The sequence below is a fragment of the Hibiscus syriacus genome, unplaced genomic scaffold (assembly GCF_006381635.1).
Source record: "Hibiscus syriacus cultivar Baekdansim isolate YM2019G1 unplaced genomic scaffold, ASM638163v2 tig00003715_pilon, whole genome shotgun sequence".
Lineage (NCBI taxonomy): Eukaryota > Viridiplantae > Streptophyta > Magnoliopsida > Malvales > Malvaceae > Hibiscus > Hibiscus syriacus.
The window spans coordinates 2,101,081-2,113,230 of NW_024061980.1; the positions used below are offsets into that span (position 1 = coordinate 2,101,081).

General features: G+C 34.9%; 1 protein-coding gene across 1 annotated transcript; it reads right to left on the reverse strand.

Annotated features, from left to right (window-relative positions):
• Positions 1-1,103: 1,103 nt before the first annotated feature.
• On the reverse strand, positions 1,104-2,429 carry LOC120180735 (NDR1/HIN1-like protein 13). The gene is made up of 2 exons (XM_039186028.1): positions 2,343-2,429; positions 1,104-1,951 (listed from the first exon to the last, which is right to left on the reverse strand). The coding sequence occupies exon 2, from the start codon at positions 1,925-1,927 to the stop codon at positions 1,145-1,147; it is 783 nt and encodes a 260-aa protein (XP_039041959.1). The 5' UTR covers positions 1,928-1,951; positions 2,343-2,429; the 3' UTR covers positions 1,104-1,144.
• Positions 2,430-12,150: the final 9,721 nt, after the last annotated feature.

Consider the following 12,150-nt stretch of genomic DNA (forward strand, 5'->3'; position numbering starts at 1 on the left):
TAATAATGATATTTAAAACTTTATGGGTGATGAATGGCTTGGGTTGGCTGGGCAATTTTTATTATGCAACAAAAGGCCTAGGAGAGCATACTTGGATTTGAGCCAATAATCAAATCACTTTATTATACAAGTCCAATGGGTTTCACGCAAATTCAGGTCGAGATTGAATCGTCGTTGCATGCAAAAGTCACTAAAGAAAACAAATATGTTGGTGTTAGAAGCCGACTTCACCCCACATTTTTATTTGAAATCTCGTCTTTAATAATTAAATTTTTTATTTAAAATAAAAAATATCTAAGATTATGAAGATTTATGATTATAATATTAAAATAAGTATATAATAAGATAATCTCCTATAATCGTTAAAAGAACACTAGCAATTTAACCATACAAGAAAAGATCATAACCTAATCAAGAAACTCAAACAAAGACAAACGAACCACAAAAATAAATCAAACTATTAAAAGATCAACGACAAACCACAAATCAAACTCAAACTCAAACCACATAAAAAACTATCCACGAATGCCTAATAGGTATCCACATCTAATCCGATTATCTAAAACAAAAAATATCAACAATATAATAGATAAATATAATTTTATTAGTCGTGTTAATGTCAAATCTCACCGTCGTATTGATGTCAAATCTAATTTGTTTCTTAATTTTTGTCATCAAACAATTGTTTACGTGAAAACTTATTCAAACAACAATTACATTAAGTCATGGAACACATTATATAATGCAACTCTTGAACTAGAAGTCGTGACATGCATGGCCGATTGATGATCAATTTTGAAAATAGAAAAATTTACTAGTGGATACAATTAAGGGACGATTTTTGTCCTTTCGAAATATACCTTTTTACATTGATGGACTTCATTTAGAATAAATTTTAGTGATAAAATAGAAAAATATTCGAACTTTAGTCATCATACTTGTTGTTTATATTTTATTTTAAAAGTGTTGAGGTAAATAAAAAATAAATATAATAAAAACAACTAATTTAATAATTAATATCATACAAATTTATTTAATTGAAAATCTGTCATGTATGCCACTAATATGTATATAATAACCACAAGTTTCCCAAGAAATAAAATATTATATTCATGGAGCACTATCCCTGCTCGTATTCCAATCATTACCAAAGATCCACTCCATAATCACAATCCTTTGACACAGTCCTGGCCGCCGCCGCTAACCTGTCCACCGTTATCTTACACTTCACTTTAACGGTAATCTTCCACGTCTTAACGGACCCCACTTTGATCTTAACAGGCACTCTCAACCTCAAAATAAATGGCACCACTCCTCTGTTTTGCTGGTCGGAAAGAGACCTAAGCGCGCCGTTGGTTAGTTCAATTGTAGAGCCCTTTAAAGCCGTTCTAAACAACGTTACGTTATTCGTCGGCTGGTAAAAGGCCGGCAACGCACCGGTACAGAGGTTAATATCTTCGTAGTAAACTCTAACGGAGCTGCCTTTCTCGTAGTAAATACCAATTTTATCGTTGGGATTGTGTGCCCGGACGGTGACGTCGAATTCAGGCGATAGCGGCGATGATGACGTCAAGTTGAATCCCCTGATGGCAACGTTATCGACTGAGTAATTTGGAGACTCGGGCTTGAAAACAAAGTAAATCACCGCGGCAGCAATGGCGGCGGTCAGGAGGAGAACGAGGATGGTAATCAACAAACAGCAACAGCAGCTGCGACAGGTACTACGACGAGCTTTCCGTTTGGATAGATGCTCATATCGGCGCGCGTTCTCCGGCGGAGGGACGCGGTAGATTTGGTCCTTGGGAATTTGGATGACGTAAGTTCCAGGTTGTGGAACAGGTTTCTCGGGGGACGAGGTTGCTGATTTCGGCGTTGGGTGTTCGCCGGAGGTGGGTGGAGAATCAGCCGGGTGGATTCGTTCTGCCATCGTGCAGTTAACTCAGTTGACTCACTACAACAAAAAAAAATCGAGAAAGCGGCAGTTTAGTGTTTTGAATGTCGGAGACAGAACACACAGCTTTAATACATGTATTTAAATACTAAAGATCAACGCGGTTTAAGAAGAAAAATCAGGGATTTCATTGAAACAGGAACGTGTAATTGACTGTAATCTTAATCACTAGAATCACATTCATCTACATTAACCATTGCACTTTCCAAAGACAGAAACAAACAAATTAATGATAAATAGTTCCCCACTTCACATTCCGCGAATTAAACGGTACATTGCTTCGACACACCGAGTGAACGCGTAATGAAAAGAATATTCCATCGAACCAAACACGCCTTATATAACCAGATAGAAATCGATCTTAAAGATCTATAACAAAGAAAGAACATACCTGAAACCAGCTTTTCTTTTGGGGTTCTTGAAGAATCAAAACAAGTTTCAGTTTTCGTTGCTCAATGCTCTGCTGGAAATAGATAACCGGGGATTGAACAAGAAAGGGTCTGAAGAGTTCACGAATCAAATGGATTTTTCTTGCTTTTGTTGTCACGTAAGCGTGTGTATATATGATGGAATGGTTTAAGGGGAAGGTGAAGAAATAGTAAAAAGTGGAATACGGTTCAGACTTGGATGTGGGATAATGAAATGATTTAAATGGATTAAGACTTTAAGGTATTTGTCAAATTTGATCGATAATTAGAATTAAAAATTATAACCTATGGATATAATTTTAATCTATATCTTAATGTATATAGAACATATCTTAGAAAGTATAGTACTACTTGAACTAGTCGTAATTACTGAATTATCGTGTAACTATTAAATCTGACATATCTACGACGAAAATGTTTATTATAGTTTTAATTGAATATAATTTTCTTCCTAATTGTAAATGTTTTTCAACGAAGGATATAAAAATGGTTTACTTGATGGCCATTGGCCAGTTTGCAGGGTGTGAGTTTAAAATCAACATCTCACCAAACTCTTTACATTTCAATTGAAACAAAAGGCTATTTTAGTTGACCCCACCGTCTGTTTTTACACGTGAGAGGGTAAGTTTGCCATTTACGCCAATGATTAGTTTAAGACTTGGCAAACCCTAATAATTCATTTTTTAAACCTACCTACATACCAATAGTTTACTAGTCTACATGTATTATTCTAAAAATATTTTTAAATGATATTGTTTAAGTGTGTTTGAAATTTCAAATTATAATTTTTAAATATTGAACTAATAATAATATAAATCAAATTTAAACTCAATTAATTATCTACGTATTTTGTATTTATATATTTTTATAAATTTAATATCATAACCATATCACGTTTGATATTTCAAGTGTTTGTCGGTCCTTTGAAAAATTAGACAGGTTTAGCCTCAAGCCATCGCTAGCTCATTTTCTTGGCACCTTCTTCCCTCCTCTTTTTTCTTACTCGATCGTTGAAATATTCTTACAAGAAATATACAATATATTAATATGCCCACCAACCTGATTTTTATGTAAAACAAAACGTTTTGAGATAATTTCAGACCATTCATAAAAAGGAGAAGCAATTTCACTTTGTCCGCAACAAATGAAACAAGAAACATACATTTTTAGGGTGGCTGATCTGCTTAGTTAATCATATGGGATTACACCATTTTTAACATTATTTGCTTGCATCATTTTTTAATTAATCACTTGGTATCCGATCTATTAACCGACTAATCCAGATCGGGTATTACAGAGGCGAGGACGACCATCTCAACCCAATTTTACCTATTCGCAAACGCCAGAATTCGAACCCTGACCTTGCTTAAGGGACCTAGTGTCTCATCCCATGTAACATCCCAAACTATGGATTAGTGATTAAATTGTAAAATTTTAGAATTTGGTGATTAAAGTGGAAAAGTTGAAAGGTTCAATGATTTATTTGAAAGTATTTCCTGAAAGTTTTTAGTAATTATCAAAAGAAATAAAGGGCAAAATGATCATTGAACAAATAAGAGAATAAAATAATATATAGGGTTATCTTATAACCCACGTGGAAGAAAAATGTGGGAAACAAATGTTTCCAGACATTTCTCTCATCTTCTTCTTCCTCCTCCCGTGAAGGCTCCAAGGCAAAGGTGAGTTTTATGGTTAATCAATTATTTGTTGATTTTATGAGTTAGTTTTGATCATTAGATGATAACTAATCTTAAGGAAAGCTTAAGTTATCTTAAAATCAAAAGATGAAGAAGTTATGAAAGATTAAAGAGAATGAGTTTCTAAATGAATTTCCGAAAAAGAGTTGATAAATTGAATTTGAAGTTAAATTCGACTTGTCATTAGCTTAATTAAGAGATATGAAGTGATAGAATTGAATTTAGAGTACATTGAAAATTGGGTATGATTTTTGAAGTTCATAAAGAGGAGAAGATTGTGAGGTTTAAGATGTGATAAATGAGTAGAAATTAGTTTAAGTATGTATATTTGAGTTAAGAATATGAAAGGGAATGAAATATGAAGAATTGAAGTGGAAATAGTGAATTTTCGTGCAATGAACAATTATTTCTGGGCTTGAACGAAAATTCCAGATTGTGCAGAGGGAACAGATACCCCCTAGGGGGCATCGATTCCCCCTAATGGAAAAATAAAATTTTGGTTCTTTAAATCGGCTTAAGTTATTAACATCAAATTTAAGATTTAGGCTTCTGATAATTGTTTTGAAATGTTATATTTATATAGATATTGAGCCTAAACAAATTTCGGAATAATCAAAGGATTAGGATCGAATCAAAGCAAGGCTAAGGTGAGTGCAATTTAATTTGTGCTTATGTTATAGAACAAACATTGACTTGCGATGAGCCAGTGATGGAGTTACTATGGTAAAAAGTAACTCTTAAAATGTTATGATATGTTTGACATGTTGTTCTATGTATTGTGATATATATAGATATATGAACATAGAAGATTAAGTGAATGAACATAGACGATATATGAACAAGTTATGTGATAAGGATATAGAGAATGAAATGAATGACATGAAATGTATGTATGCTTGATTATATGAGTGGATATATTCTTGTAAATGCTATGTGGCTTATGTAAATAAATGGAAAGGTGAGATAAAATAAGTAGTATTTACTGATAAGGTAAAAGGACATCATATGAACAAATACTATTGATAGAGCACATAAGACTATATGTCTATCTTTTAATGTAATAAAGTGAAATAAGTCAAATGATATTGAAGTATGTGAATATAGTATATGGGATATGAGATTATGTGACAATAAGTTATATGAGGTGAATGATATAATAAGAAGTTATGTGATAAGAGGATATGGGTTTATGCGATATAAAAGTGTATATGTGAAATGACATGATAGGTGATAAAACCGCGAGCCTATATGAATATGTGATATGAATGTGATATATGTGATGTATGCGAAGCATATGAGATAAGATAGACATATGTGGTTATATGAGACATGATATGAAAAATAGGAGAAATGAATATGTGATATGTGAAAGTGAACCATATATATATATATATATATATATGAATATGAGAAATTATATAAGCTATGTGACATGATCTATATGATTACATGAATATGCAAAATGTGATACATGTTATATGACATGAGATAGATGTTTACACATACATGTGGTATGTGACAGAAGAGAATAAATATGTGATTACATGAAATGTGATAAAGAGCTATGTGAAAAAATGATGTGATATGAATATGTGAATATGTGAACTGTTATAAATGATAATGCCCATGTTATGTGATATGAGAGCTAGGGGTATAGTTGGCATGCCAAGAGTTGAGGGCTTACCTATGTCTTTCGGGACATATGGACAGGATTACCTATGTTCTAAAGAACATATGGACAGTTTACCTAGGTTCTTCGGGACCTATGGACAGCTGCCGAGGTTCTTTATGACCTCTGGATAGGTCCTTCGGGACATTTATACGAGCTGTGGTGACAACATTAGTACACAACCTCAATGTACTCACATACCTTCAGTTCTCAATAGTGTACATGGGCTAACAAAGAAATTTAACAAGTATACTGAATATGATATGTATATGTGATTTGTTATATGGAATAGAACACAAGATTTATGTTATAGTGTATAAGAATTAATGATAATGAATGTGAAATGTTAAACGTATTGAAAATGATATATGTGTTTCATGATCTGTATAAAAATGTTTAGTATATGTTATATGATAAAAATAATTAGTGACATGTGTACATGGATTAATAAGAGATAATAACAAATACACTATATGTGATATGTACATTTGGTAATGTGAAATATGTTATAGAAATTATGTGATGATATATTTATTCCTTGGAATAGTGATATATGTGTTATATGATGAATATATGGTAAGTAAAAGTGATTAATGATAGTATTTGCATATGTATGTTGTTTGTTTATATGAAATGGTATATGGTTATATTATATGTTTTGTATGCTTCACTAAGTCATCGACTTAGCGTGTTATTGTTTCACACGTAGGTTTGAAAAGTGGAAAGAGAAGTAAAGAGGAATGAGACAAGTCAGTTCTCCTTACCGAAGATCAGAAATGTAGATCGAATTACATGTATTTTGTTAGAAAGAATTTAGTTGGCATGTAATAAAAAGGATTTGTATTAGATATGCTCTGATCGAGTTTTGGAAATGTTTTAAACGTATATATGCAAATGGTAAATGTATAATGATGAAACCTTGGATTTTTATGAATTTATACGTATTTTATGGAAGTACTGTAGCAGTACTGTAACAAGGGATCGATTCCCTGTAGCAGGGGAATCGGCTCCCCTATGTCAATCTGGATAATTTTAACATTCGGGTACTGTAGCAGTGTGTTGTTCATTACTGTTCACGCTACTATTCATACTGTATTTTACTGTTCATAAATATATTTTTGCCTCAAAATTTTATAACAAACACAATTCAACAATATATGATCGTATTTTCTTAAAATGAGTTCAAATGTTTTGATATTTTGTAAGAATATCATTTTTAAAAGTCAATGTGACATCTCAGACTCGTATTCAGGTCGGATATGGGTTGGGGTGTTACATCCCACTTGGCCAACTGGTTGTTGGTTGGTTGCATCATTTTTAATATGGGAAAAACAACTCTATGCAAACTTAATTTTTGCGTGCTCTCAGTTGTCAAAGGTGTTTGTATATATTAAAATGCTAATGGTTATTTCTTTCTTTTAAAAATCTTTTAAATTATAAAGGGTAAAATTTCCACCCACATGGTGGTAAATTGGTTCTCATGGATATTGAACATCGAGAGTCGATGTCTCGACAAGGATAATTTTCAAATTATGTACAACCTTCTACTTTATCTTTGTAGGCAATGTTCTGTGTTCCACTATGTCGTAGCCGTCTTTCGGTTGGATCCTAAATTGGGCTTCGACTTAGACTAAATGAATTGGGAGTCCCCACCGACCATTTTAAAACGAATTTAGGTGGGCCGAACACCATCTTACCTGATCCGCGTTGTACCAGAAACGTGTCGGGTTCAAGAATCGGTTACGGTCAAGGAAGGATTAGCACACTTGAACCGCCCTTTTGGTACCAATTAATTTTTCGGATGTCTTTAATTGCGAAAATTTGAAATTTAAATTTAAATTTAAATTTAAAAACTTGATTCGAATTACTTACCTTTGATAAAAAAAGGTCAAAAATGTTAGATAAAGATTTTAAAAATGGTAAATAAATATTAAATAAATAAAAATCATAAAAGATGAAAAAACAAAATAAAATAAAAAGAAAAAAACATTTAAAATGGAAAATATGATATTTAAAGGACTAAATAATAAAACCAGTAACTTAAAGAACTAAATTAACAAAAACATATATTTAAAAAAAATAATTATTAAACAAAATGCAAAATGGTGACTAAAGTAAATATTTACGGCAAACTAAGGGGGTTCTAAAGCTAATTCACCAAATATGTTTAATATATATACTACATTATGGCCATCTTAGGTAAACTATAACCTAAACACATAGCTGCCGCCTCTCACTTTGTATCCTCTCTCAAACCCTCTGCCTGGCCAACGATCGGAGCCACAAAGCCACACTGGCCGCCAAGGCTTCGACTTTCACAACTCCGTCAACGAAATCTTAGACTTCGACGAGGCCTCCTTCAACCGAGGTAAATAACTAAACCCTATCTGTTTCGAATGAAGTACATGCAAAATTGAAAAAAAATGTTGCTGATTTTTGTTTTCGAAAATCAAGAAAATACCTTAAAAAATGCTTTATGTTCCTTCAACGGTTTCGTTTTCTCCTCTCTTTTTCCTGTTTGAATCCCTCCGTATTTCTGGTGTAATTCTGCTCATATTTTTTGTGTAATTTGTGTGTGGATCTCGTGTAAAGCTCGTAGTATTCACTGTCTTTTGCTCGAGTATTTTGTATGTATGGGTGTAAAAAAAAGAGCTTGTATTTTGTACGACAAAATCTCTGTATATTCCTATGAATTCTCCCTACAAATGGGGTTGATTATATGCACTTATAGAAGACACAACTCCTATTTTTAAGAGTTTTATTCCTAGTGAAATACTAATATTTAGTTCGTTCGTGTTTGTTGGTGATTCTCCATGCTCGCCGGATGGTTAGGGGTTGGAGTCTCATATGCTCACGATGCTTGCCACCGAGAAGAACGGGGAAAGGCGTGGGGCGTTCAGACAGATGCGGTGCTAGGGTTTCCTAGTTCACTTGGGTTGTCCTGTTGGGTCTGTTGGGCCACACAACGGGCTGCAGAAGGCCTGCATCATGTAATAAAATATTATCATTGCAAATATGTATATATTTTCGTTAAATAAACATATATTATAAAAATGAGAATGGGACGAAATTATGTGTTCACAGCTGCCCCTCTTTGCTCGTTATCGTGAAACGACAATAGAGCAAAGATTAAAAGACACAAATTTCGGCCATATCGAATACTCTCTATCGTAGAATTAAAATCTGATATTGAAATTGGTTTGTCAACACGAAATGACTCCCTCGTTGTGAGGTTGAGTCAAAACTGGAATATTTTTAGCACGAAATCCTTCTTCGTGAAGTTGAAAACGAGCTCAAAGCTTTTGGCAAGTGGCCTCTGAATCGTCTTCTAGCTCAAGATACTTCGTCGTGAAACGAGGATAGGGCAAAAATTAAAAAACACACTTTTCGTTTAACATAAATGTTTCCAAATTCAACACCATCCATATAAGGGTTAAATCCCATCGAATATCCTCTGTTGTAGAGTTGAAACCCGATAATCGGATTAAATCACAAAATTACTCCCTTGCAGTGAGGTTGAGCTGAACTGGAAACTTCTGAGCATGATACCCTTCGTTGTGAAGTTGAAATCAAACTCAGAGTTTTTGGCAAGTGGCCTTTGAATCGTCTTCTGGCTCAAGATACTTCATCGTGAAGGTGAAACTTGACCTGAAGACTTTGGTGTTGTGGTGTTATAGATGACTCATTCGTCGTGAAGTTGAGTCAATCTGTTTGTGAAGTTGGAATTGTATATGGCTCATTCGTCGTGAAGTTGAGCCTGAGAATTGGATATCCTTCATCGTGAAGTTGAAATCCAATACAAGTCGCGTTGTTTCGAGGCCAATATCCTTCGCTGTGAAGTTGAAATTGGAAAGTGTGTTGACAGACACTCCTTCTTTGAGTTGAATATCCTTCGCCATGAAGTTGAAATCCACTCTAAAGATGGGTGTTGTTTGTATGTACGATTCCCTTCGTCGTGAAGTTAAAACCGCGGGTGACCCCTTGGTCGTGAAGTTGAGTCTGAAATTGGATATCCTTCGTCGTGAAGTTGAAATCCAAGTAAGTTGTATTGTTCCGAGCCCAATATCCTCCGCCGTGAAGTTGAAATTGGTTTTAGAACCGGGAAATTGTTTGTTGACAACCAACCGTCCATTCGTTGTGAAGTTGAACTTGTGTTGTCTCGAGTTCAATATCCTTCGCTGTGAAGTTGAAATTGGCTCTGAAATTGGGTGTTGACAACCAGTCGTCCCTTCGTTGTGAAGTTGAACTTGTGTTATCTCGAGTCCAATATCCTTCGCTGTGAAGTTGAAATTGGCTCTGAAATTGGGAAATTATTTGTTGATAACCAGTCGTCCCTTCGTTGTGAAGTTGAACTTGTGTTGTCTTGAGTGGTACGATATCCTCCATCGTGGAGTTGAAATCGTAGATGTATTGCTCCGAGTTCAATATCCTCCGTCGTGAAGTTGAAATTGACTCTGGAACTGGGAAATTGTTGGTTGACAACCAGCCGTCCCTTCGTTGTGAAGTTGAACTTGTGTTGTCTTGAGTCTAATATCCTTCGTTGTGAAGTTGAAATTGGCTCTAAAATTGGGAAGTTATTTTGTTGACAACCAGCCGTCCCTTCGTTGTGAAGTTGAACTTGTGTTGTCTTGAGTCCAATATCCTTCACTGTGAAGTTGAAATTGGCTCTAAAATTGGGAAGTTGTTTTGTTGACAACCAGCCGTCCCTTCGTTGTGATGTTGAACTTGTGTTGTCTTGAGTCCAATATCCTTCGCTGTGAAGTTGGAATTGGCTTTGAAATTGGAAAATTGTTTGTTGATAACTAGCCATCCCTTCGTTGTGAAGTTGAACTTGTGTTGTCTCGAGTCCAATATCCTTCGTTGTGAAGTTGAAATTGGCTCTGAAATTGGGAAATTGTTTGTTGACAACCTGCCGTCCCTTCGTTGTGAAGTTTAACTTGTGTTGCCCCGAGTCCAATATCCTTCGCTGTGAAGTTGAAATTGGCTCTGAATGAAACTGAAAAGTGGTTTGTTGACAACCAGTCGTCCTTTCGTTGTGAAGTTAAACTTGTGTTGTCTCGAGTGGCGCGATATCCTCCGTCGTGGAGTTAAAATCGCTGATGGCCCCTTCATCGTGAAGTTGAGTTTTGACTTGAATATCCTTCATCGTGAAGTTGAAATCCAAGTATCGTATGCTGTGGGTGGAAACGATTCCCTTCGCCGTGAAGTTGAAACTGTGGATGACCCCTTTATTGTGAAGTTTGTTTTCAAGCTAGATATCCTTCGTCATGAAGTTGAAATCTACTCTCGAGTTGATTGTGTAGTTTTGAGCTCAATATCCTTCGCTGCGAAGTTGAAATTGACTCTAGCTAAAACTTGAAAAAGTTATGCATATATGTGATGAGATGGATGCAATGCTCTTAGGTATGCCAAAAATGAAAATGTAACATATGTTATTTTTGGGCTCAGGAGAGAAATCTCGATATCCGGTTGCTTTTCTGGAATCTTAGTTCTGGAATCTTCAAGTTCTGATCCCTGATCTCAAATTCTTCAAATGTTCAAATCTGATGTGCATATTCTATTTTTTGGTTTGAGAAATGCTTCTCGACCATCCCAAGTATGTGCCTGAGCTGAGTGTAACGGTTCAGATGATGCTTCAAGAGAAATTGTCTCGAAAGAGACAGAATTCGTTTCAAGGGAAACGATCTTAAATATATCTGTTGTTTCATGAGAAACGGTCTCAAGGGAGACGAAATTTGTTTTAAGAAAAACTGTCTCAAGAGAGACAAAACTTAGTTCCAAAAGAAATTGTCTCATGGGGAGATGAAATTAGTTCCAAGGAAAACATATTCAAAGATTTTGTTTCAAGGGAAACTGTCTCAAGAGAGAAAAAAATCATCTCAAGGGAAATGTTTTTAATGTTTATGTTTCAAGAGAAACTTTTTCAAAGGTTTTTTGTGTTTCAAGAGAAACGATTTCAAAGGTTTTTTTCTAAGGGAAACTGTCTCAAGAGAGACAAAGTTTGTTTCAAGGGAAACTGTCTCAAGAGAGACAATGATGAGCACGATTCCCTTCGTCGTGAAGTTGAAACCGTGGGTGGCCCCTTCGCCGTGAAGTTGAGCCAAGAATTGGATATCATTCGTCGTGAAGTTGAAATCCAACTTGAAAATGCGAACTAGATCGGTTCTGAATTAGCTCTCAAACTCGTCTGAAGTTGATTCTAAGATCTGTCGATCTTTCAATATGTCAAATTAGTTGAGGTGTAGCTCCTCGCTACTGAGTTAAGCAACCACCATCGATTTTTTACAAACCCTTTTGAATCAGGTATCTTTCACATTGAAGTTGAAATGTAACATCCCCAATCCGTATCCAACCCGGATACGAGTCAGAGATATTATATTGACTTTTAAAACACAACTCTTACAA